The sequence below is a fragment of the Pristiophorus japonicus genome, chromosome 6 (assembly GCF_044704955.1).
Source record: "Pristiophorus japonicus isolate sPriJap1 chromosome 6, sPriJap1.hap1, whole genome shotgun sequence".
NCBI classification, from domain to species: domain Eukaryota; kingdom Metazoa; phylum Chordata; class Chondrichthyes; family Pristiophoridae; genus Pristiophorus; species Pristiophorus japonicus.
Genome location: NC_091982.1, coordinates 111,644,152 through 111,672,077, shown reverse-complemented (window position 1 = coordinate 111,672,077; position 27,926 = coordinate 111,644,152). Strand labels below are relative to the sequence as shown.

The 27,926-nt window shown below is 46.0% G+C and overlaps 1 protein-coding gene across 1 annotated transcript in view; it reads right to left on the bottom strand.

Annotated features, from left to right (window-relative positions):
• Positions 1-27,926, bottom strand: part of LOC139265211 (2-Hydroxyacid oxidase 2-like) — a 132,360-nt gene that overhangs the window by 18,194 nt on the left and 86,240 nt on the right. The window contains exon 4 of the mRNA XM_070882135.1: positions 2,029-2,180. Coding sequence (XP_070738236.1) covers positions 2,029-2,180 — 152 coding nt within the window. The remainder of the gene's footprint in view (positions 1-2,028; positions 2,181-27,926) is intronic.

Below are 27,926 nucleotides of genomic sequence, written 5' to 3'. Positions count from 1 at the left end.
CACCTCAAAAATGGCGGCACTGGATTTCGACCCCTTAGCCTTCCCTTCCACTTGTATTAGTATGCTTTTCTGTCATTGCCGTGGTTTAACATGAATGTCAAATTCTGTTTTATGAGTTGGGATTCCGTTGTTTTTTTTAGTTAGCATTTGGCCGATTGCACTCTGTCGCTTTTTTCCATAAAACAGAACCCATAAACAAAAGGGGCTGCTATTTCTGAAAGTAGTTTCTGGCGACCGAAGAAGCTAAATTCTGTTTTACCTTTCCAGGGATTTTAGCTGATGATTTCAGGATCATAATCCACTATTTTTGTCCATTCTTCAATTGAAAACCAGTCTGCTGGGTTTTCCTATACTACAGCCGGTGGGCTTTGCATCATGTGACGGGAAGTTGCCAGATTTGATGCCAGAAACACTTTTCTTTAAATATAAAATATGTTCTCACTCATTGAAAAATACTGCACCGAACACTTGTTCGAACACCTTTGTATGCATTATGAAGCTAGAATGCATCAACATTTCAAAGGAAAGGCATTATGATCATGTGAATCAGGTTACCAATGTCGTTCAGTAATATGTGGAGATTTTTTGATCAATGGTTTTACAGTAGTGAGCCCATCTACATACCGTAATCAAGAAATAAGTATCTGGGGAAGAGTTTTGGGAATTGGTAAAAGTTTCTTCACAAATCCACTGGAATCAAGAACAAGGAAGAATGATCTTGTATTTTGTCTCACAGAGGATGCCCTTTATTTCTCATTGTATTAACAGTTCAGTTCCTCCCATATTGAGGTAAATGGATCAGATTTCTCCGATGCAAATATTATGATAGAGCCGAAGATGCAAATTTGTGAATTATCACACATCTTTGTAGATTGTAGTGAAGTCTGTGACTATAACATCACTTTTGGATCAATCCAATGCCCTGGCATTATCTGAGGACACCTCCTTCAAAGACCAAGGAAACTACTGTATCAGCCATGGCTCAGTGGTAGCAGTCTTGCCTTTAAGCCTAGAAGGCTGTAGGTTCAAGTCCCATGCAAGAGACACAAATGGCAAAATTGGGTTCCTTAGTGCCTCTGGGGGTGCTAAGGGTGCACAAATGGGTTTTTGCCTGGGGGGGGGGAACACTACCGGCTCCCACGAAATTGCGGAGGCACAAAACTGGCAGTGCTCCAGGCTGTTGCACCGGTGATGATGACGTCATTGCCTTGCGCAGCGACCCGTTTTCACGCTGCAGAGGCTCATTTTCGCCCCGTGCTGCAAATTGGGCAGCGCCCCATGAGGCCGCCCTGGGCGATGTCAGCACCAGCCTCATGGGTCGTGAGCCGGGCTGCACTCCGCTCGCGGAACGAAAATTAAAGGCGAGGTGCACGGCGCCATCTTTTTTTCATGGCGGAGAGGCCGCGTCGTGCTGCAATATTCGTGCGCTTACCGCCCCAGTACTGCTGCCATTTCCTCTCGGGGGAGATAACCTCAATTTTGCTGCCGGGGTGGGACTTCTGTGCCAGGCACAGGAAGTCCCGCCTCACCTCGGTTACCGCCCCCAAACGGGGCGATAATGAATTTCGTCCCCTAAAAATCTAGGTTGACACACCAGCACACTACTGAGCGAATACTGCACTGTCGGAGGTGACGTCTTTCGGAAAAGATAATAAACTTGCCCTCTCAGATGGATGTTAAAGATTCCATAATACTATTTTGAAGAAGAGCAGCTGAGTTATCCCTGGTGTTCTGGCCAATATTTATCCCTCAACCAACATCTAAAACAAATTAACTGGTCATTATCACATTGCTGTTTGTGGGACCTTGCTGTGCGCAAATTGGCTGCATTATCTAAATTACAACAGTGACTACTCTTCAGAAGTACCTAACTGCCTGTAAAGTCCTTTGGGATGTCCCGAGGTGATGGAAGGCGGTACATAAATGCAAGTCTTTCCTTCTTATCGAGTCTGACTTCTGATGTGCAGAGAATTCTAGCAGCAGGAAGGGAACATAACTGGTCACGTGCTTCAGCTGACCAGTACTTACCTCTGGCACTGCTGATCTCCGCATTAGGCCAGGCCATACTGGGAATACCAGTTGGAGCAATTCCTACAGGAAAGCTAATCTCTGTGCCCTGAATAGTTGTTCTCATGTCTACTGCTGAAACGTCTCTTAAAACTCGCGGGCGTAGTTGGATTCTGCAAAAAAAAAAACATTTTTAAAGACTTTCAAGGCAACAGAAATGTAATACTAAAGAAAATAAAATGGAGAGAAGAATCTGCTTCTAGCTTGATAATTTAAAAAAATAAACAAAGCCCATTATTAGGCCTTCGATAAAGTACTGTATTAGTAGACTCATGACTAAGGTCAGAACATGTGGAATCAGGGGACATGTAGCAGAATAGATAGTAAGCTGGCTGCAAAACAGAAAACAGAGAGTAGGGGTTAAAGGTAATTACTCAGATAGACAAAGGTGGGAGGTGGTGTTCTATAAGGACCGATGCTGGGACCACTGTTGTTCACCATTTACATAAACGATATGGACTCGGGAATTGGAAGTACAATTTCAAAATTTGCTGAAGACACCAAATTGGGGAATGTTGTTAATACAGAGGAGAACTGTGACAAAATACAGGGAGACATTAATAAACTTGCAGAATGGGCATGTAATTGGCAAGTGAACTGCAATATAGATAAGTGTTAGGTCAGAAGAATAAGGAGGCCACATACTCCTTGAAGACCACACCTGGAGTACTGTGCACAGTTTTGGTCTCCTTATTTAAGGAAGGATATACTTGTCTTAGAGGCGGTGCAACAAAGGATTGATTCCTGGGATGCGAGGGTTTTCTTATGATGAGAGATTGTGTAGATTGGGCCTATACACTCTGAAGTTTAGAATAATGAGAGGTGATCTCATTGAAACCTATAAGATTCTGAGGGGGATTGACAGGGTAGATGCTGAGAGATTGTTTCCCCTGGCTGGAAAGTCCCGAATTAGAGGGCACAGTCTCAGGATAAGGGGCCGGCCTTTTAAGACTGAGTTAAGGAGGAATTTCTTCACTCAGAGGGTTGTGAATCTTTGAAATTCTCTGCCACAGAGTGCTGTGGATGCTCAGTCATTGAGCATATTCAAGGCTGAGATCGATAGACTTTTGGACTCCAGAGGAATCAATAGATATGGGGATAGGGCAGGAAAGTGGAGCTGAGATCAGCCATGATCTTGTTGAATGGCGGGTACAGGCTCGAGGGGCTGCATGGTTTACGCCTGCTCCCAATTCTTACGTTTTTATGTAAAATAAGTGTGTAAATAGGGGAGAGGAGCAGAGGGATCTGGGGTACAGATCACTAAAAATAGCAATGCAGGTTAATAAGGGCATAGAAAAGGAAACAAAACACCAGGGCTCATTTCTAAATGGATAGAATTGAAAAGCAATTTCAATTGCCATTTGCGGAAGAGAGTTGCAAACTTCTATCACCCTTTGTGTGTACAAGTGTTTCCTTATATCACCCCTGAAAGGTCTGGATTTAATTTTTAGACTCCACCTGCTAATCCTCGATTCCCCAACCAGTGGGAATAGTTCCTCGCTATCTGCCCTATCTGTTCCCCTTAATATCTTGGAAACTTCGATCAACTCACCCCATAACCTCCTAAATTCCCGGAATACAGCCCTAGTTTGTGTAACCTCGCCTCATAATTTAATCCCTGGAGTCCGGGTGTCACTCTGGCACTCCCTCCAAGGTCAACATATCCTTTCTAAAAAGAAGCTAGATAAATGCAGGAGGGAGAAAGGAATAGAAGGATATGTTGATGGGGTTAGATGAAGAAGGGTGGGAGGCTTGTGTGGAGCATAAATACCGGCATGGACCTGTTGAGCCAAATGGCCTGTTTCTGTGCTGTAAATAATTTGCAATTCTATGTAATTAGCAGTAACATATGCCTTCTTCTAAGGTTCTCAGCAGGCCTGCAGTTGGCAGTATACTGAGTGCACACCATATGCCCATGTTTAACTTCAGGGGAGAAGTGTTTGCTCACTTTTTAGCAGCTGAAAATAGTGGCATACCCTTGTGCAGTTTGTTGACATGGTCCGTTCTCCCCTCAGTACCCACTCCCCAGCACTGCTGCTGCTGGAATGGACCCCTGCCACAGCAAACTGCAGGTGGGAATTACTGTCCTTACAAGAGGTGAGGATCCATTGCACACTTGGCAATACCAGCGAGCGACGTTGAGGCAAGATGGGCTGGTGTAAACGCATCACACCTCAAGCGCTGCTGCTGCCGAGGCAAAAGGAGTTGAATGCTGCCCACTAGTGGCAGTGAGGGATGGTACAGAAAAAGGGAACAGGGAAAGGAGCTATGGATGGCAATGAATAGGACAGGGAATGGGAGCAAAATGGGTGGTACTGAAGGAGACAGATAGGAAGGGAAATGGATAGGAAAGAAGAGGAGAAGGGAATGGGGAAAAGTCAGGGAGCAATGCTTGAAAGGGTGGGGAAGAGGGAAGCTGAGACCAGCACTTTGGGTTGTGATGGGGGAGGAAGGAACATGCCAGCGTTAACTTGGTGGTGGTGGGTGGGGGAGTGCCTGCATGAAGTGGTGAGGAGGGGAAAGGGGAGTGTCAATTTGAAAAGGGGAAGAATATCACCAGCTTGAATGGGGAGCGTTAGAAGGATGGCAGCTTGAACTGAGATGAGAAGACTCCCAGGTTAAATTGAGTGGGAAGAGGGAGAGGAATGCCGGCTTGAATAGGAGAGTGGAAGAAAACTTTGAGAGTGAATTGAAAGGTTGAGAGAATTGGACAATGTTCCTGTGAATTGGTGAGTAGGAGGAGGTGGGATGTGGGAGTCTATTGGGCTAAGTGATGGTGTCTGGTTGGTGTGTTGAAAATTAAATTGCACTTTGTTTTCTGTTATTTCATTAGATGTGAAGTAGAAAACATTTAACAATTAATCAAACTGGATCATTTTGAATGTAATAATGCAAACTTTTCAGGGGAGTCCCTTAGAAATGCCCCACCAATTTTGTGTTTTTAAACTTTTGATTTCCCCCTTTAGGATTTCATGTTTGATCCTAATATATGTGAAGAAGTGTTGGGTAAACCTACCACTTAAGCTACAAAACCTATGCAACCATACATTTTCACATGTCAGGGCCATTCTGCGGAAATGGGTGTCACTAGCCACCCCTAATTAGCCTTGAGAAGGCAGTGGGCCTTCTTCTTGAACTGCTGAAGCCCATGTGAAGGAACTCCCACTGTGCTGTTGGGCAGGGAGTTCCAGGAGTTTGACTCAGGGACGATGAAGGAACGTCGATATATTTCCAAATCAGGCTGGTGTGCCCCTTGGCGGGAAACTTGGAGGGGCTGCTGCCTTTGTCCTTCAAGGTTGTGGTGGTCACGGTTTTGGGAGGTGCTGTCGAAAAATGTCTTGTCGAGTTGCTGCTGTCCATCTTGCAGACAGTGGTGGAGAGGATGGAAGTTTAAAGTGGTGAATAGGCGGCTGATCACTTTTTCTAGATTGGCACGTCTACTTCTTGGATCACCGACCTCGAAACCTAGAGGATTAAACGGGGAGAATGGCTCGATTCTCCCGGCACCTGTGTCCAGCAGCCTAGTGTTCAGTTCCTTCTCTCGCAGGTGGGGGGGCCACGATGTTCCAGGCGAGGTGTGGCAAATGTTTGTGGTGGAGGAGCGGCGAGAGATCGTGGCGGAGGAGCGTCAAGAGATCGTGGCGAATGTTTGTGGCGGAAGAGCAGCAAGAGATCATGGCGGAGGAGCGGTGAGAGATTGTGGCGGAGGAGTAGCGAGAGATCGTAGCGGGGGAGCAGCGAGAGATCGTGGCGGAGGAACGGCGAGAGATCGTGGCGGAGGAACGGTGAGAGATCGTGGCGGAGGTGCGGTGAATGTGTATGGCGGAGGTGTGGCAAATGAGGGTACGGGGCCCAGAAGCGCCGAGGGCCCAGGGGCAGCACAGACCTGCTCACACTGCGATATGTGTGCGCGCTAGGTCCGTGCAGCAGAGCAGGACTCCAGTCATCCTGGTTAACCTTTGCCACTGAATAAAGGCCGAGCTCTGTGGCGCTCATATGCAACGGTCACCACACGTTAAAAAAATCCATGCACAGTCATCTTCCACCCCTTCAATTGGAGTTCAGGATTGGAACATTGGGTCCTTCATTGAAACATCTGTGAACTCATGTGGAAGCAAGTCATCCTCGTTCGAGGGACCGCCTATGATGATGATGATATTCAGTTCCTTGCAGACAAATTCCCTCTCTAGCAGTGAGGCACTTGGTGCAATTTTACAATGTACCATCTCCTCTAACCACCACAAAAAGAATGCAATGCTGCAAAAACAGACCAAATGGGGCGTCAGGGGAGTTCTCCCCAGTGTCCTGGGGCCAATATATATCCCTCAATCAACAGGATTAAAAAACACCTCGGGGCTGAAATTGCCTTCCACCCCGTTTGGGGCGGATAAATAAATAGTTTGGTGAATTCCCGCCCCAATCGATGGGTCGGGGAATAGAGGGAAATTGCTCTCTTTTCTTGTGAGAAATCCTTGGGCGGTTTTTGCGGCGGAGGCAAGCCGGCAGCAGGGTGGAAAGTGGGCAGTATCATCAGCGCCGTGCTGAGCATGTGAGTGTGACGCTGATGATGTCAGCATGGCACGGACGTGCTGCATCCCCTTTACTTAAAGGGAAGGGACGCAGCGAGGCCTACTTGGTGCCCACTGGGTTTTGGCCGGGCCGAGAGGGGGTGCCGGGCTGCATGTTGGTGGCCCTGCTGAACCTGTGGCCGCCATTGTCGGACCAATCGCAGAGTCGGCCGACAATTAAAATAAAATGCCGGCCGCGGCGGTGCGCCTTCCCTTTTAAGGGCGGACCCACCGGCCAGCTACTGGCAGGTTCCCAGCGTGCGAAGCTGTCCGGAGCACTGACAAGCGGTTGTTCGATTTCTAGAGAGCAATGTCACTTCCAGCCGGGGACCAGGCGGTGCGGGTTCTAATGACGTCAGTACCGCCGTTCGGACAGGAGCAGGGTGGTCAGGTCCTGTGCCTCAAAAAATCAAGAGGGCAATGTCCTGATCAGTGTAGAGACCGCCCCGACTGGACGGTAACTAAATTCCGCCTTGTTACTGCTCTTAAATCAAGGGGCAATTTCGGCTCTCTCATCTGCTCATTACCTCTTTGCTGTTTGTGGGACCTTGCTTTGTGCAAATTGGCTGCCGTGTTTCCTCTATTACAACAGTTTATTTATTTGTTCATGAGATGTGGGTGTTGCCAGCAAGGCCAACATGTATTGCCCATCCCTAATTGCTCTTGAGAAGGTTGTGGTGAACCATCTTCTTGAACCGCTGCTTTTTAGTACAACTGAGTGGCTTGCTAGGTCATTTCAGAGAGCAGTTAAGAGTCAACCATGTTGTTATGGCTCTAGGCCAGAACAGGTAAGGACGGCAGGTTTCCTTCCCTAGAGGACATTAGTAAGCCAGATGGGTTTTTACGACAATGCAGTATTTTCATGGTCACCATTACTGACATTAGCTTTTTAGTCCAGATTAATTTAATTAATTGAATTTAAATTCCCAGCTGCCTTGGTGGGATTTGAACTCATGCCTCTCGATTTCTAGTCCAGTAGCATAACCACTATGCTACCGTTCCCTATGTGACCACACTTCGAAAGTACTTCATTGGTCATGAATGATGCTCTATAAATCCAAGTTCTTTCTTTCTTATTGAGTTTAACTTCTGGTGCGGGGAGATTTCTAGTATCAGGAAAGGAACAAAATTGATTAGGTGCTGTAGCTTGCCAAAACTTACCTTTGACATTGCTGACCTCTCCATCAGACCAGGCCATACTGGCAACCTCCAGATGCCCCCTACCCGCTATGCCGCACCACTTCTACACAAGATTCTGGGGAAAGCCTTCCCCGTCATTACTTTGGTGATTGCAGCTCCTGCTGTCATTATTATTACTTTAATAGCGGTCAGACCTTTTAAACACAGTCCCTACCGCTTATAGTGGCGTGTTGGTGTTCACTCGGTTTGCCCGCTATAGGTGGCGGACAGTAAAACAAGCAGTGGAGAGGCAGTAAGCGTTCGCTCGAACTCGCGAGGCTGTAGCACTGACCTTTCATCCAACCGATCGGGAAAGGGCCAAAGGAGCGCAGTGAGAAAAGCGATAAGGAGAAGAAAAACAAACTCCAGAAGCTGCTGGAGAATGAGAACATAGAAACATAGAAAATAGGTGCAGGAGTAGGCCATTCAGCCCTTCGAGCCTGCGCCACCATTCAATATGATCATGGCTGATCATGCAACATCAGTACCCCAGTCCTGCTTTCTCTCCATTCCCCTTGATCCCTTTAGATGTAAGGGCCACATCTGACTCTCTTTTGAATATTTTTAAACTGGCCTCAACAACTTTCTGTGGTAGAGAATTCCATAGGTTCACAATTCTCTGACTGAAAAAGTGTTATGTATGTAACCCTTGGAAACCTGTACCACACCACCACCACCAGAGGGCCCACCTGTTGGAGTCCCAAGGGATGCCAGTATCCCTTGGGAGCACGGTATATAAGCAGGCCTCCCACGCTGTACAAGCACTCTGGAATTTAATTAAAGGAGCTAAGGTCACACTTACTCATTGCATACAGTACTCAGTTGTATCCTTTATTATGAGCGTAACAATTGGCGATGAGGTAACGAACAACCACGCAAAAATGCAAAGAACTGTTGGTATCCTGGAGAAATTCTCAGAAGGGGACGATTGGGAGGCCTTCGTGGAGCGACTCGACCAATACTTTGTGGTCAACGAGCTGGAAGGGGACGAGAACGCTGCCAAAGGAAGGGCGATCCTCCTAACTATCTGTGGGGCAACAATATATGGCCTCATGAAGAATCTTCCACTTCCGGTGAAATCAACAACCAAATACTATGAAGAATTGCATACACTGGTCCGGGAGCACCTAAATCCGAAGGAAAGCATTTTGATGGCGAGGTCTCGGTTCGACATGTGTCAAAGGTCGGAAGGCCACGAAGTGGCGAGCTACGTTGCCGAACTAAGGCGCCTTTCAGGACATTGCGAATTCGATGGATTCCTTGAACAAATGATAAGAGACTTTTTTGTGCTTGCCATTGGCCATGAGGTTATCCTTCGCAAACTATTGACTGTTGAAACACCAAATCTGAGCAAAGCCATAACGAGAGCCCAGGCATTTATGTCCACCAGTGATAACACCAAACAAATCTCGCAGCATAAAGAGGTTTCGGCAAGTACTGTACACAAAGTAACGTCGTTTTCAGACAGGAATGCATACAGCAGAATGTACACGCCTGCAGCTGCACGACCTCAGTTGACCCAAAGTCTGCCATCAATCGTTAATGCAAGGCAGCTAACACCTTGTTGGCACTGTGGAGGTGATCATCGGGCCCATCAATGCTATTTCAAACACTATGAGTGCAAAGGCTGCAGAATAATGGGACACCACCAGCAAATGTGCAGACGAGCTGCAAATCCTGCAAACTACCACGTTGCAGTGGAAGATCGATCCTGTCATGTATCTTACATTATTATAGATAACTGTATCCCAACATGCTATACATGACTGTAATAAGATATGACCTGTAACCACCAGCATATCTTACCACCGAGGGTGCACTTGCAAGAGACAGGTATATAAGCACAGGTCTCAGGCAAGTACAGCATTCCAGAGCTGTGAAATAAAGGTGCAGGTCCAGAGTGACCTTGACTTCACTACATGCCTCGTGTGAATCTGTACTGAGGGGACAGGACTTTACAGTGGCGATGGGTTACGGGATTACAGAATCCACAGAATGGCGAACAACAGATTAGATGAAAAGTACAATGCGGGAGACAATTGGGAGGACTTTATCGAAAGGCTCCAGCAAAGCTTTGTAACCAAAAACTGGTTAGGCGATGATACGGCAGACAAGAGAAGAGCCTACACATGGCCAGACACAGGTTCTACAACTACAGACGCTGTGTGGGCCAGAGCATACCCGACTTTGTGGCGGAACTTCGAAGGTTGGCTAGTTTATGTGAGTTCTCCGATGAACTGTGGAGAGAAATGCTGAGAGACTTTTTCATTGAAGGAATAATCCACGCAGGCATATTCCGAAAGCTCATAGAGACCAAGAACCTGACTTTAGAGGCAGCAGCACTGGTTGCACAGACATTCTTGGTAGGGGAAGAAGAAACGAGGTTGATTTACAATGCAGGTACGACAACTAACGAAATAATGGAACAAGGAGTTCACAGCATTAGAAAAGCTGCTACCCCCACACACAGGCAAAACCGGCAGAACAGGCTTTCGACAGCAAGCAGTGGCAACAGAAGCCATCAAGGGCCACAGGAACGGCCGTTCACACCTCATCAACCCACAATGCGAGCAATCAACTACAAACTGAGAGAAGCTTAAGAGAGATCAGCCAGATGCAACTCATTCTTTGCAAGCAGTCTGTGCTGGAGGTGTGGGGGTGGGCACTCGTCAAGGGAATGTCAGGGATTCCGTGCGTTGCAAACATGGTTGCGAGGCTCTCCACAGTGGTGGAGGTGGTGCTCGAGTTTAAAATGGTGCATTCGATCCACTTTGAAAATGAATCTACAGCTACGAGGAACATTTTGCCCATGAATGGGCCCGCATAGTCTACGTGCACGGTTTGGTGAATCTGTATTGAGGGGACAGGACTTTACAGTGGCGACGAGGATGGATTACAGAATCCACAGAATGGCGAACAACGGATCAGATGAAAAGTACAATGCGGGAGACAATTGGGAGGACTTTATAGAATGGCTCCAGCAAAGCTTTGTAACCAAAGACTGGTTATGCGACGAAAAGGCAGACAAGAGAAGAGCCCATCTCTTGACCAGCTGTGGCTCAAAAACATTCGCTTTAATGAAGGATCTGTTGGCACCCGAGAAACCAGCAAGCAAGTCGTTTGAAGAATTGAGCACACTGATAAGAGACCACCTGAAGCCAGCGAGCAGCCTACACATGGCCAGATACAGGTTCCACAACCTCAGACGTTGTGTAGGCCAGAGCATACCCGACTTCGTGGCAGAACTTCGGAGGTTGGCTAGTTTATGTGAGTTCTCTGATGAACTGAGGAGAGAAATGCTGAGAGACTTTTTCATTGAAGGAATAGGCCATGCAGGCATATTCCGAAAGCTCATAGAGATCAAGAACCTGACCTTAGAGGCAGCAGCACTGGTTGCACAGACATTCTTGGTAGGGGAAGAAGAAACGAGGTTGATTTACAATGCAGGTACGACAACGAACGAAATATTGGAACAAGAAGTTCACATCACTAAACAAGCTGTTACCCCCACACACAGACAAAACCGGGAGAACAGGTTCTCGACAGCAGGCAGAAGCCATCAAGGGCCACAGGAACGGCCGTTCACACCTCATCAACCCACAATGCGAGCAATCAACGACAAACTGAGAGAAGCTCAAGAGAGATCAGCCAGACACAGCTCATTCTTTGGAAACTCTTTGAACAATGGAACAGGTCTGTGCTGGAGGTGTGGGGTGTGGTGGGGGTGGGCACTCGGCAAGGGGATGTCGATTTCAGCAGGCTGTTTGCAGAAATTGTGAATATACAGGACATTTGGCCCGCATGTGCAAAAAAACAGCAGCTCGGCTGGTATACGAATCGGATAGGTCGGAAAGCGAACCAGAAGATGGTGGGGACAGTACCCGGGACACCGGTGTACAGCGGGTCAACATGATCAATGGCTGCTGCTCCTACAACAGGACGCCTCCTATAATGATGAGGGTCCTACTCAACGGGATATCTGTCAACATGGAGCTGGATACAGGAGCAAGTCAATCTCTCATGGGCGCTCAACAATTTGAACAACTGTGGCCGCATAAAAGTGACAGACCAAAACTCACAAGGGTCGACACCAAACTAAGGACCTATACCAAAGAAATCGTACCAGTCCTCGGCAGCGCCATGCTCTCTGTCACACACAAAGGGACAGTGAACCGACTTCCCCTGTGGATTGTCCCCGGAGCCCCCCCCAGCATTGCTGGGGAGAAGCTGGCTGGCAAAACTAAACTGGAAATGGAATGATGTCCATGCCATGTCATTAGAGGAACGGACCTCCTGCTCAACAGTTCTAAAGCGATTTGAACATCTCTTTCAGCCAGGTGTGGGCACTTTCAAAGGGGCCAAAGTCAAAATCTACATCACACAGGATGCTAGGCTAGTCCATCACAAGGCCAGAGCTGTACCCTATGAAATGAGGGAAAAAATTGAACACGAACTATACAGTTTCTGCGGGAAGGCATTATACACCTGTGGAATTTAGCGACTGAGCAAGTCCCATCGTCTGTCATGAAGCCTGATGGATCCGTACGAATCTGTGGGGAATACAAATCTACCATAAACAGAGTCTCCCTACAGGACCAGTACCCGCTGCCCAGAGCGGAGGACTTATTTGCCACATTGGCTGGAGGTAAACTTTTCTCAAAATTAGACCTCACGTATATGACGCAAGAATTGACTGAGGAATCTAAGCTACTCACCACCATCAACACACATCGAGGCCTTTTCATGTACAATCGATGCCCATTCGGCATCAGGTCGGCAGTTGCCATATTCCAGCGCAACATGGAGAGTCTGCTCAAGTCCATCCTGGGGACGTTTGTATTTCAAGACCACATGCTTATCACGGGCAGGGACACCGACTCCCATCTCCGTAATTTGGAGGAAGTACTAAAGCGGTTGGATCGGGTAGGCCTACGAGTCAAGAAATCCAAGTGCCTGTTTCTCGCACCCGAGGTTGAATTTTTGGGCAGAAGGATTGCCGCTGATGGAATCCGCCCAACAGAGTCCAAAACAGAAGCAATTCGCCTGGCACCCAGGCCCCGGAATGTATCAGAACTGCACGCCTTTCTCAGGCTACTCAATTACTTTGGGAACTTTATGTAGAACTTAAGCACGCTGCTGGAGCCTCTCCACGTGCTACTCAGAAAGGGGTGCGATTGGTTTTGGGGGGACGTCCAGGAACGCGCCTTCAATAAGGCACGCAACCTTCTGTGTTCCAACAGTGTTTTGACTTTCTTTGACCCGGGTTAAAAAGCTAGTTCTCACATGTGATGCGTCAGCGTATAGGGTTGGGTGCGTTTTGCAACATGTCAATAGTGCGGGCAAATTACAACCCATAGCTTATGCCTCCAGGTCACTTTCGCGGGCGGAGCACGGGTACGGAATGGTAGAGAAGGAGGCGCTCGAGTGCGTGTACAGTGTCAAAAAGATGCACCAATACCTTTTTGGGGCCAAGTTCGCATTAGAAACCGACCACAAGCCCCTCACGTCCCTCCTATCTGAGAGCAAGGCAATAAACGCCAACGCATCGGCGCGAAATCAACGGTGGGCACTCATGCTGGCATCCTACGACTATACCATAAGGCACAGACCAGACACGGACAACTGTGCCGACGCGCTCAGCAGGCTACCCCTGGCGACCACGGAAGGGTCTGATGAACAGGACTGTGAGATAGTCATGGCAATCAATGCCTTTGAGTCCACAGGTTCGCCCATGACGGCTCGCCAAATCAGAGCCTGGACGGCCAGCGACCCCACGTTATCCCTAGTAAAAAGATGTCTCCTAACCGGTGACTGGGCAGAGACTCGCGATACCTGCCCCAAGGAATTAAAACCTTTTCACAGGCGCATGCATGAGCTATCACTACAAGCAGGCTGCCTGATGTGGGGCAGCCGAGTAGTCATGCCTCTGCGAGGCAGAGAGGCATTTGTCCGGGAACTCCACCGCGAGCACCCGGGGATCGTTCTCATGAAGGCCACAGCCAGATCCCACGTCTGGTGGCCTGGTATTGATGCGGACCTGGAGCTCTGCGTCCGAAGGTGCACCATTTGTGACCAACTCAGCAATGCCCCCAGGGAGGCTCCACTGAGCCCCTGGTCCTGGCCTACCAAACCGTGGTCGCGGGTGCACGTAGACTATGCAGGCCCATTCATGGGCAAAATGTTCCTCGTAGTTGTAGATGCATTTTCAAAGTGGATCGAATGCACCATTTTAAACTCGAGCACAACCTCCACCACTGTGGAGAGCCTCGAAGCCATGTTTGCAATGCACGGAATCCCTGACATATTGATCAGTGACAATGGTCCGTGCTTCACCAGCGCAGAATTCCAAGATTTTATAATTGACCACGGCATAAATCACGTCAAGAGGGCACTGTTCAAGCCAGCCTCCAATGGCCAGGCGGAGAGAGCGGTGCAAATCATTAAACAAGGCATGCTTAAAATCCAAGGTCCCACGCTGCAGGGTCGCCTGTCGCGACTGCTGCTGGCATACAGATCTCGTCCACACTCATTGACTGGGATCCCCCCTGCGCAAAAGGACTTTAAAAACAAGGCTCTCATTAATCCTCCCAGACATGCACGAAATCGTTGAGGCAAAGCGCCGTAAGCTGACTGAGTACCATGACAGAAATTCGAGGGGGAGATGGAATGAAATAGGGGACAAAGTGTTTGTACTAAACTATGGCAGGGGTCCCAAATGGCTTGCAGGGACAGTAATGGGCAAGGAAGGAAACAGGCTACTGGTAGTACAAATGGACAATGGCAAAACCTGCCGGAGGCATGTAGACCAAGTCAAAAGCAGATTTACCAACAACACTGCGGAACCAGAGGCAGACTGCAATGTGGAACTCGCACCACACCTGGTGGACAGACAGAGGGAACAACCTGAGGAAAGGGCAATCCCAACAGACAGCCCAGGCGAGTCAACAACAATCACACCAATCGAAACAGACAGCCCAGGCGAGATACCAGCAACCACACCCAAAGAAAAACAGACACCAAGGCAAACAACTGAACCACAACTCAGACGCTCCACGCGAGAGCGTAGACCACCTGAGAGATTGAACTTATAAAGACAATAAGACCTTGGGGGAGGGTGATGTCATGTATCTTACATTATTATATATAACTATATCCCAACATGCTATACATGACTGTAGTAAGATATGACCTGTAACCACCAGCATACCTTACCACCGGGGGTGCACTCGCAAGAGACAGGTATATAAGCACAGATCTCAGGCAAGTGCAGCATTCCAGAGCTGTGAAATAAAGGTGCAGGTCCAGAGTGACCTTGACTTCACTACATGCCCCGTGTGAATCTATACTGAGGGGACAGGACTTTACAGATCCATGGTGGATCAGCTGAATTAGAGACTCGAACCGAGGAGGCAGAAGTGTACGGGGTACACACCTTCACCACAAAATGTCCACTGATCATGCTAAAATTTGAACTGAACGGAATTCCAGTATCCATGGAACTGGACACGGGTGCGAGTCAATCTATAATGAGCAAAAACGCCTTCAACAGGCTATGGAGCTACAAGGCACAGAGGCCCAAGCTTAGCCCCATTCACACCAAGCTTAGAACTTACACCAAACAGCTGATCCCTGTTACTGGCAGCGCAGAAGTAAAAGTCTCTTATGATGGAGCAGTGCACAAACTCCCACTATGGATCGTGCCAGCGGATGGCCACACACTGTTCGTCAGAAGTTGGCTGGGAAAAATCCGCTGGAACTGGGAAGACATCCGAGCATTTCGTCCGTCGACGACACCTCATGTGCCCAGGTTTTGAGCAGATTTCCGTTGTTGTTTCAGCCAAGCATTGGAAGCTTCTTGGGGGCGAAGGTGCAGATTTACTTGGTTCCCGGGACACGACCCATCCACCACAAGGCACGGGCAGTACCATATATGATGCGAGAGAAAGTGGAAATTGAGCTGGACAGGCTGCAGCGAGAAGGCATTATCGCGCCGGTGGAGTTCAACGAGTGGGCCAGTCTGATTGTTCCAGTTCTCAAAGGCGACAGCACGGTCAGAATTTGTGGGGACTATAAAATAACGATTAACTGTTTGTTGCTACAGGACCAGTACCCACAACCCAAGGCAGGCGACCTATTTGCGACCCTGGCTGGAGGAAAAACATGCACTAAGTTGGACCTGACCTCGGCCTACATGACACAGGAGCTGGAGGAATCTTCGAAAGGCCTCACATAGAAACATAGTAACACAGAAAATAGGTGCAAGAGCAGGCCATTCAGCCCTTTGAGCCTGCACCGCCATTCAATATGATCATGGATGATCATTCAACCTCAGTACCCCACCCCAGCCTTCTCTCCATACCGGCTGATGCTTTTAGCTGTTCGAGCCACATCTAACTCCCTTTTGAATATGTCCAACGAACTGGACTCAACAAATTTCTGTGGCAGAGAATTCCACAAGTTCACAACTCTCTGGGAGAAAAAGTTTCTCCTCATCTCGGACTTTATGGCTTACCCCTTATCATAGAAAAAAACATAGAAAATAGGTGCAGGAGTAGGACATTTGGCCCTTCGAGCCTGCACCGCCATTTAATAAGATCATGGCTGATCATTCCCTCAGTACCCCTTTCCTGCTTTCTCTCCATACCCCTTGATCCCTTTCGCCGTAAGGGCCATATCTAACTCCTTCTTGAATATATCCAATGAACTGGCATCAACAACTCTCTGCGGCAGGGAATTCCACAGGCTAACAACTCTCTGAGTGAAGAAGTTTCTCCTCATCTCAGTCCTAAATGGCCTACCTCTTATCCTAACACTATGTCCCCTGGTTCTGGACTTCCCCAACATCGGGAACATTCTTCCCGCATCTAACATATCCAGTCCCGTCAGAATCTTATACGTTTCTATGAGATCCCCTCTCATCCTTCTAAACTCCAGTCAATAAAGGCCCAGTTGATCCAGTCTCTCCTCATATGACAGTCCAGCCATCCCTGGTATCAGTCTGGTGAACCTTCGCTGCATTCCCTCAATAGTAAGAACATCCTTCCTCAGAGTAGACCAAAACTGAACACAATATTCCAGATGAGGCCTCACTAATGCCCTGTACAACTGCAGTAAGACCTCCCTGCTCCTATACTTAAATCCCCTAGCTATGAAGGCCTTCTTCACCGCCTGCTGTACCTGCATGCCAACTTTCAATGACTGATGAACCAAGACACCCAGGTCTCGTTGCACCTCCCCTTTTCCTAATCTGCCGCCATTATATATGTTATATGTGTGCCCCTTGGCAACCTGTAACACACCACCACCTGTTGGAGTCCCAAGGGATCCCAGCATCCTTTGGGAGCACGGTATATAAGCAGGCCTCCCACGGTGTACCAGTACTCTGGAGTTTAATTAAAGGAGCTAAGGTCACACTTACTGATTGCATACAGTACTCAGTTGTATCCTTTATTATGAGCGTAACAAAACGTTTCTCCTCATCTTGGTCCTAAATGGTTTACCCCTTATCCTTAGACTGTGATCCCTGGTTCTGGACTGCCCCAACATTGGGAACATTCTTTCTGCATCCAACCTGTCTAATCCCGTCAGAATTTTATATGCTTCTATGAGATCCCCTCTCATTCTTCTAAATTCCAGTGAATATAAGCCTAGTCGATCCAGTCTTTCTTCATAAGTCAGTCCTGCCATCCCAAGAATCAGTCTGGTGAACCTTCGCTGCATTCCCTCAATAGCAAGAATCTCCTTTCTCAGATTAGGAGACCAAAACTGCACACAATATTCAAGGTGTGGTCTCACCAAGGCCCTGTACAACTGCAGCAAGACCTCCCTGCTCCTATACTCAAATCCTCTCGGTATGAAGGCCAACATGCTATTTGCTTTCTTAACTGCCTGCTGTACCTGCATGCCTACTTTCAATGACTGATGTACCATGACACCCAGGTCTCGTTGCACCTCCCCTTTTACTAATCTGTCACCATTCAGATAATAATCTGCCTTCCTGTTTTTGCCACCAAAGTGGATAATCTCACATTTATCAACATTATACTGCATCTGCCATGCATTTGCCCACTCACCTAACCTCTCCATGTCATCCTGAAGCCTCTTAGCGTCCTCCTCACAGCTCACACTGCCACCCAGCTTAGTGTTATCTGCAAACTTGGAGATATTACATTCAATTCCTTCATCTCAATCATTAATATTTATTGTAAATAGCTAGAGTCCCAGCACTGAACCTTGTGGTACCCCACTAGTCACTGCCTGCCATTCTGAAAAGGACCCGTTTATTCCCACTCTTTGCTTCCTGTTTGCCAATCAGTTCTCTATCCACGTCAATACATTATCCCCATCCCATGTGCCTTAATTTTGCACACTAATCTCTTGTGTGGGACCTTGTCAAAAGCCTTTTGAAAGTCCAAATACACCACATCCACTGGTTCTCCCTTATCCACTCTACTAGTTACATCCTCAAAAAATTCTAGAAGATTTGTCAAGCATGATTTCCCTTTCATAAATCCATGCTGACTTGGATCGATCCTGTCACTGCTTTCCAAATGCGCTGCTATTACATCTTTAATAATTGATTCCAGCATTTTCCCCACTACCGATATCAGGCTAACTGGTCTATGATTCCCTGTTTTCTCTCTCTCACCTTTTTTAAAAAATGGGGTTACATTAGCTACCCTCCAATCCATAGGAACTGTTCCAGAGTCGATAGACTGTTGGAAAATGATCACCAATTCATCTACTATTTCTAGGGCCACTTCCTTAAGTGCTCTGGGATGCAGACTATCAGAACCTGGGGATTTATCGGCCTTCAGTCCCATCAATTTCCCTAACACCAGAACTGGACGAGGGTCGATAACCTGCGGTTAGTGAAGCAGGAACATTTGTTACAAGAAAGATTCCATGAAATGGTCTACCTGAAATAGCTGGCACGAGTAATAAAAGAAAGAAAGACTTGCATTTATATCACACCTTTCACGACCACCAGACATCTCAAAGCGCTTTACAGCCAATTAAATATTTTTGAAGTGTAGTTACTGTTATAATGTGGGAAACGTAGCAGCTAATTTGCATACAGCAAGCTTCCACAAACAGCGATGGGCTAATGACCAGGTAATCTGTTTCTGTTATGTTGATTGAGGGATAAATATTGGCCAGGACACCAGGGATAACTCCTCTACTCTTTTTCAATCATTTAGGATCATCTGAGAGGGCAGTCAGGATGTTGGTTTAACATCTCATCCTAAAGACTCCCTCAGCAGTGTCAGCCTAGATTTATGTACTCAAGATCCCCGGAGTGGGATTTGAACCCACACTCTTCAGATTCAAAGGTGAGTGTGCTACCCACTGAGCCACAGCTAACAGTAGACAATATAATCTGACCAGCACCTTTGTTACCGACTCCAATGGTAATGGCAAATGATGTGGATGACCTCGGCGAGGATGGTATCGGTGGTGGGGCCTGTAATCTTCTAAAAAACTACAAAAAATGCAAACGTGATATTTGAGATTAAAATATCACATTTACTTTTAAGTGGCAGTAAAATCTAATAACATAATGGCCTGGAAATTCCGGCCTCCCCGGGTCCATACAGAGTGTCTACAGTCCCGGGAAGGCATCGCAAAAGCCGGCTTTCAGCACACAATGCGCATGCGCTGAAAACCGGCTTTTCCGATCTGTCAGGAGCTTGACAGATCTGACGCATATCGGGAGCGAGGACATTTGCATGGGCAAGATTGCGAGATTTACCCATATTTAGCCCAGCAAATGTCCTCAAAATTCTTGTGCCTGATAAAAGCAGGCACATAGCCTACTGTTACAGGCGTAAGAGTTTTAAAACATACAAAAATATAATTAAGTTAAATTAAAAATACACATTTTATTGTTAAAAACCCTGCCCACTAAGGTAAGTTTATTTTTAACCCAAATTACAAAACTTAAAAAAAAATTGGAAAAATATATATTTTTTCTAATGCATTTATTAACTTTAATTTCAATTAATTTTAATTTTGTGAGGTGTGTTTTTTATTTTTTATTGTGGTGTTTAGTGTGTTTAGGTTCTTTTTCTCATTAATAGCAATGAAAACTGGTAGATACGGCGTTCCCATTGCTAGTAATGAGAAAGCTGTGGAATACTGTACCTGATTGGCTGAGCACCAGGGACCACCTGATAAATTCGTAAAGATTTTCTGGTGGGAGGCATTCGCCCGCGGGAAGCCTCCAACCGCAATTTCTGGGCCAATGCCACAACCAGGATGCTTCCAATGTTATTTTAAAAATTCTAAATGAAGCAGAATGCCTGAGGTTACGGCAGTGCTTTGAATGAGGGGGTGGGGGGTGAGGGAGCAGACTGCAGCAGTGTGGCCCCTCCTACACAGCCACACTCTAATCCCCAGAGAGCACATCTGCAGCCAGGAGGACCAGGTTTGGTACCTGTCTGGCTTTGGCTGCAACTGTCTGGGTATTAATTTTTGTTGAGTAGGCAGTCTGCAACTTTCCGAAATGTAAACCAGACACAAAGTAAGTCAATCCTTCAGAAAATCACATTTTTCCATTTACGACTGTGTTTCATGATGAGCAACGAATAGTGGTTTGTGGTGAATATTTATTGTCTGCAAAGCAAAGCTCAGAACTGAAGCCATGACCTTACCCGACCCCCATGCCCAAGAACACATCTACCTTACCTGATTTGATATTGGGCAAAAGTTAATCTTATCCAGGCAGCTTTAGATACATCTGCAGCTGCACTCTGTTGGGCAGTCTGCCCATAGTATAGCCGGACAGCGTTCCCCAGACTACTGAGAAAGGGGCAAATAAGATGGCTCACTCTAGCTAACCTGAACCACTTGTGGCTGCACCTGACAAATAATTCGTAAAGAAGCTACCCTCCCGAGGACAATGATACTCCTTTAACTGTACGAAAAACACAAGGCAGGAAGTTGCTTATTATATCGCCTTGTGGCAGAATCCACCTCATTAAATTTCCAAACATCCGTTTCCTCATTTGTGTATGTATATAAGTAACTGCTGCAGAAAATTGCCAAACGTTACCATAATACATGCCGTTTATCCCTCAGGTTAAATGCTAATTAAGCCCGAACATTCTCAATGACGTAGTCTCAAACTCACAATGTCCCTTAATGCACTTACTGCATAGCAGTAAAAAATAATTTTGTTTCACATATGGATTTGAAAATTAAGTATATGGACATTAAAAACACTGATCCAGTCTGAGGTTAGATGTTTTCCATAGCACTCTACAACACAACTGAAAACCTTTGTTAGACCAAAGGCTTGACATATCCATCATTCTCTACATAATATTCAACATTGTATGTAATATATGTAAAGTGACACTGTCATTGTTGCAGCTCTAATATGAATAATTTCAGATCAAGGGCCATTTCATAAAATAAGACCTCGTGTATTTCATGTTTAGTTTTTTTTTAAAGAAAGGGTAAAATTGCTTGATTAGAGACTTTAGTGACAGGTTTATTGCCTGCTACAAAAACTGAAAACTGCAACGAGGCTGTGGTGACGTCTAAGCGAAGTTGGGCTGCCGCAGGTTTCTTGCGCCAGAAACGTTAACAGGATTTTGACATTAGATCTTGTTAAAAGTGGGGTTAAAAAATTAATCTGCAGTCAGATGCATATAGTTTGTGTAAACATGGAAAACGGTGCATAGGAACAAGAGTTGGCCATTCAGCCCCTTGAGCCTATTCTGCAATTAAATTCGATCACAGTTGATCTGTGTTTCAATTCCATCTACACACCTTGGTTCTGTAACCCTTCATACCCTTGCCTAACACAAATCTATCAATCTCAGTTTTAATATTTTAATTGATGCAGCCTCAATAGCTTTATGGGGAACAGAGATCCAGATTTCCAGCACTCTTTGTGCGTTTGTTATAATTGATGACCTGAGACTAGGGCCAGTGGCAGAAACTAGTTTGCAGCAATGCAAAAGTGGCTGTATAACTTCACCTGATGTTTTTGGCATGCCGCTTGAGTACGGTGACTCCACCTGTTTACATCCTCAAAGCCTCCCTGATAAAGTGCAACATCCCCACTGACAAGTGGGAGTCCCTGGCCAAAGACCGCCCTAAGTGGAGGAAGTGCATCCGGGAGGGCGCTGAGCACCTCGAGTATCGTCGCCGAGAGCATGCAGAAAACAAGCGCAGACAGCGGAAAGAGCATGCGGCAAATCTGTTCCACCCATCCCTTCCCTCAACGACTATCTGTCCCACCTGTGACAGGGACTGTGGCTCTCTTATTGGACTGTTCAGCCACCTAACGACTCATTTTAAGAGCGGAAGCAAGTCTTCCTCGATTCCGAGGGACCGCTATGATGATGATGATGATTACTGCTCCCAACTCAGTATTGAGAGCTTCCTGCTCTGTGCTTTTTATCTCGTTAACGGAGTGCAACTATTTTACTACCTCAACCTGAAACAGTTCAGCTGCAGTTCAGCTGAGTGTGGCATCAAGGAAACCCAGAAAACTGGAGGCTGATGCTGGCAGTGGGGTGCCAATGGGAAATCCCTCTTGTCGCTAGAGTCATACAGGACAAACAGGAAGATGGTCGTGATTGTTAGAGGCCAATCATCACAGCCCCAGGACATCATTACAGGAGATCCCCTGGGTGGCATCCTCAGCCCAACTAGTTTCAGTTGCTTAGGTAATGACCCACCTTCTTCAATAAGGTAAAGACTGAGGCTGTTTATCTCCATTCACAACACCTTTGGTAATGGAGCAGCCCACAGCAGAATTTGGACAACATCCAGGCTTGGGTTGACAAGTGGCAGTTAACATTCACACCACACAAGTGCCAGGAAATGAATATCTCCCAACCATTTACCCATGACTTTCAATGGCACCACCATCATTGAGTCGCCACCATCAACCGGCCTGGAGCTTAACTAGACCAGCCATAACATCATGGCTACAAGAGCAGATCACAGGCCAGGCACTCTGTGACAAGTGTCTCCTGACCCCTCAAAGCCTCTCCACCATCAATAAGGTTCAAGTCAGCAGGGTGATAGAATACTCATGACTTGCCTGGATGGATGCAGCTGCAATATTCAAGAAGCTCAGTACTATCCAGGACAAAGTCATTCACTTGATCGGTGCCCCTGCCACTAAACTCAATTTCCATCCCCTCCTCCAGTGGTGCACTGTGGCTGCAATGTGTACTATCTATGGGATAAACTGCAGCAACTCTCTATGCTTAATTCAACAGCACCTTCCATCCCCATGACCTTTACCACCAGGAAGGACAAAAGTAGCAACCTATGAAAACATCAGCATCTTAAATTACCCTAAGTCGTACACCATCCTGGCTTGGACATATATCGTCATTCCTTCATCTTCATTGGATCAAATCCTGAAATTTACTCCATTGTGGGTCTACCATCAGCACAAGGACTGCAGTGGTTCAAGGAGAAGGCCCACAGCCGCCATCATCCTCTGGGCAACTAGGGGTGGGCAATAAAAAATTCACTGCACATTCAGAGAAATCTTCACTGCCAGCATAAAGCAGGTAGCAGCAGTAAGAAAGCAAACAGACCTTTGTTCTAAAACAAGACACCAGTAATATGGATATTCCTGGAGCAATGTTATTTTACAAATGGTTAACACACTTGGGTCAAATTCCTCTCTGGGCTATTTAATGGAGCTGGTCACCCATTTAACAAAGAGTCCCAAGAAAGGTGGTGAAGACTACAATTCAAGGTTTTCATGACATCTGTAAACTGTTCAAGCTTCACTCATGTGGAGTCTGACATCAGATATCCTGAATTATAGTCAGACCTACATCCCAGATGTATGTTATTATAAGTATTGTACATAAATCCAGCCTCTTTATGTCAGAATTTTTCTAGGTTGCTGCATTGGATGAAATCGGATATTTAACCTGAATGGCATTATTACTTAGGCACATTATAAATTTTCTGACCTAGCAGTTAAAATCTCCGACTGAAGACTACTCATACCTCGTTTTTCCGATCTCAATCCTCCCTTGTGTCCTTCATTATTACGCAACATTTTCAAAAAAAAATCTCAATGAAATACTTTATATGATCTCTTCATTATATCTATTTGTTGTTTAATTTCCTTCTTGATCAGTTTTCTTCATTGCTTAAAACCGACTTAATGTCCTCATTTTATTTGGTAGGTTATGTAAAACAGGAATTTGTAAATCTGGTCAAGTGTGTGATTTTTTTCTTTCCTTTTTCTATATTTGTGTATTGATCACTGTGGCTAGATAGCTTACTAATAATATTATTACTCCATAGGCCTTTAATACACTAAAGACATGTTTCTAAAATAGCTGCCTTGAAATTACACCCTGGAATATGATTGTGCAAATACTTGGAGCATTCATCTAAAATTACTCTACTCTATTTTAGTGCATGCGCAACCCATTTCAAATGAAAGGGTTATCACTGCCACTAAAATGTCGGAGAGGAACTTCAGCTGAACACACAAGTTGCTCTCCTTTAGCACAGAATAAACCGCACTACATTCCATCTGTGTTCTTATACCATCCTGCATGCTGTGCCTCGTACTCACAAGGGGGCGTGGGCACAACCGTATCTGGAGCCCGAGCTCGGGGAGGAGGGGGGTGGAAATTATAATCTAAACTGATCAATGATAATAAAACACACAGTAAAGAAAATAGAAGAATGAAAAGAAGTTTCAGAACTTCTGTCTAATTTAAGACATTCAATTTACAATGGTGCTTTTCTCATCTATTACTCTGCAAATGAATCAACAATGTTATTGAAATCTACAGATCTTGCAACATTACTTTCAATGGCCAAAGATGCTAAGCCATTAAGTATTGACTGACCTATATTTGTGTGCTGGTAGTTCTTCGTTTGAGCACAAAATGATCTTTCTACACTCACCACTGACGCTGGTATGTGGCAAAATATGGAAAGTGCAACAATTAGATTGGGGAAGAGATCCTGAAGAGAGACTTCATGCAGCTTGTTCAATAAGTGAAGAATTATTGGTCAATGTTTTCTTTAATAATGTATTTGAGGAACTCTAATTCTTCTTTTATATCTCCAGAGATATGAGAGGATTAAAAGCATTGAGGAAGTCATTTTCATTTTCAGTCAGGTTGATAGGAATTCAAATCCTTTGCAGATGCCTGCAAGTGCATCAAAGTGCTTTTTAAGACCACTTGTAGCAGAGTCCATGACGAGAAAGAAAATATTGTCCCAAAGTTGGTCCTTCACAGGTTTGTCTGGATAATCTGTGGCTGCATCACCTTCTTCTCTAGTCGATAGCTGTGAATGGTGTGATGTCATAGATACCTCAGAGGATGGATGCCAAGGATTGCTGCAAGAAGCTCACATTTATTAATAATTTTCTTCCATTTCTCTCTTAACTGCCTCAGTTCAGTGATAAGGCCATTGATATTGCCTCTCTTGGCGTGAATCGTAGCATCTCGATGCTGAAGGACCAGACTCCGATCATAGACGAGGATTCGAATTTTTAGTCAGATTGATGCGAGTAAGATACCATGACATGTTTTGTGCCGACACCCCCAACCTAGGAGGGAACACCTGAGCAACAGTCACTGCATGGAACAGCGCGAGCACATCAGAGAGGGTGACAAAGGAGAACAGGGCGACTACATTCAATATCACAGGAAAGCAGGGAAGTGATTGGTTGGTGAGTTTTTCTCTCTCTTTTCTTGCTTTAAATTAAGAGCCTTAGATTAGAGGCTGGGATTAATAACTAAAAACTAAATCTAATTGACTAAATACATTAAAGATGGCAGGACAAGCGACGTGTTTCTGCTGCAGCATGTGGGAGCTGGTTGACCCCATTGAGGTCCACAGCGACCACATCTGCAGCAAGTGTCTGCAGCTCGAGGAACTTCGATTCCGTGTTGAGGAGCTGGAGTCCGAGCTGTGACACCTCAAGGAGGGGGAAAGTTACCTGGACGCTGTGTTCCAGGAGCTAGTCACACCAAATAGAGTAATTAATTCAAATTCGATCCGTGGTCAGGGACAGGAGAGTGTAACTACAAGTGAGGAAAGTATGGGGACTCAGGATGGAGTGATGGAGGAGCTTCAGCCCTTGCTCTTGTCCAACAGGTTTGAGGCTCTTACTCACTGTGTGGGCAACAGCAGGGACTGCAGGGAGGATGAGCAAACTGACCACAGCACTGGAAGGAGTAAAAAGAAACATTGTAATGGTAGGGGACAATATCATTAGTGGGATAGATAGGGTTCTCTGCAGCCGAGAGCGTGAATACCCGAAGGCTGTGCTGCCTGCCCGGTGCCAGGATTAAGGACATCTCCTCAGGGCTGGAGAGGAACTTGGAGTGGGAGGAGGAAGATCCAGTTGTCGTGGTCCATGTGGGTACCACTGACATAGATAGGACAAAGAATGAGGTTCTGCTAAGGGATTATGAGCAGCTAGGGGCCAAATTAAAAAGCAGGACCACAAAGGCAATAATCTCTGGATTACTACCTGAGCCACGAGCAAATTTGCATGGGATGAATAAGATCAGGGAGTTAAACACGTGGCTCAAAGACTGGTGTGGGAGAAATGGGTTTCTGTTCATGGGGCACTGGCACCAGTACTGGGGTAAGAGGGAGCTGTTCCCTTTGGACAGGCTCCACTTAGACTGGGCTGGGACTAGGGTCCTGGCGAATCAAATAACTAGGGCTGAAGAGAGGGCTTTAAACTAATTAGTGGGGGGTAGGATTCTGGTGAGCGAAAATGTAAAAAGTCAAAGAATAAGGAGAAGGCAATAGAGTAAGGTAGCACTGGGGGAAATGAAAATCAGAGCGTGCCAGGAAGGGACAAAATGTATAAACATAAAGGTGAATCAGAAAGTGGGGTCAAAGCTGGAAAAATTGGTAAGAAAATAAATTTAAAAGCTCTTTATCTGAATGCATGTAGCATTCGTAACAAAATAGATGAGTTGACGGCACAAATAGATACAAATGGGTATGATCTGAAAGCCATTACTGAGATGTGGTTGCAAGATGTCCAGAACTGGGAACTAAATATTCAGAGGTATTTCACAATTCGGAAGGACAGACAGAAAGGAAAAGTAGGTGGGGTAAACATAGAAACATAGAAATATGGAAAATAGGTGCAGGCGTAGGCCATTCGGCCCTTCGAACTTGCACCGCCATTCAATAAGATCATGGCTGATCATTCCCTTAGTACCCCTTTCCTGCTTTCTCCATTACAGAAACATGGTTGCAAGGTGGCCAAGACTGGGAATTAAACATACAGGGGTATCTGACGATTCAGAAAGATAGGCAAGAAGGGAAAGGAGGTGGGGTAGCTCTGTTAATAAAGGATGATATCAGGGCAGTTGTGAGGGATGATATTGGCTCCAATGAACAAAATGTTGAATCATTGTGGATGGAGATTAGAGATAGTAAGGGGAAAAAGTCACTGGTCGGCGTAGATTATAGGCCCCCAAATAATAACTTCACGATGGGGTGGGCAATAATCAAGGGAATAATGGAGGCATGTGAAAAAGGAACGGCAGTAGTCATGGGGGATTTTAACCTACATATCGATTGGTCAAATCAAATTGCAGGGGGTAGCCTGGAGGAGGAATTCATAGAATGCATACGGGATTGTTTCTTAGAACAGTATGTAACAGAGCCTACAAGGGAGCAAGCCATCTTGGATCTGGTCCTGTGTAACGAGACAGGAAAAATAAACGATCTCCTCGTAAAAGATCCTCTCGGAATGAGTCATCACAATATGGTTGAGGATGAGGAAGTTGTGTCAGAAACGAGCGTACTATGCTTAAACAAAGGGGACTACAGTGGGATGAGGGCAGAGTTGGCTAAAGTAGACTGGAAACAAGGGCTAAATGGTGGCACAATTGAGGAACAGTGGAGGACTTTTAAGGAGCTCTTTCATAGTGTGCAACAAAAATATATTCCAGTGAAAAAGAAGGGCGGCAAGAGAAGGGATAACCAGCCATGGATAACCAAGGAAATAAAGGAAAGTATCAAATCAAAGACCAATGCGTATAAGGTGGCCAAGGTTAGTGGGAAACTAAAGGATTGGGAAAAGTTTAAGCAACAGCAAAGAATGACTAAAAAAGCAATAAAGAA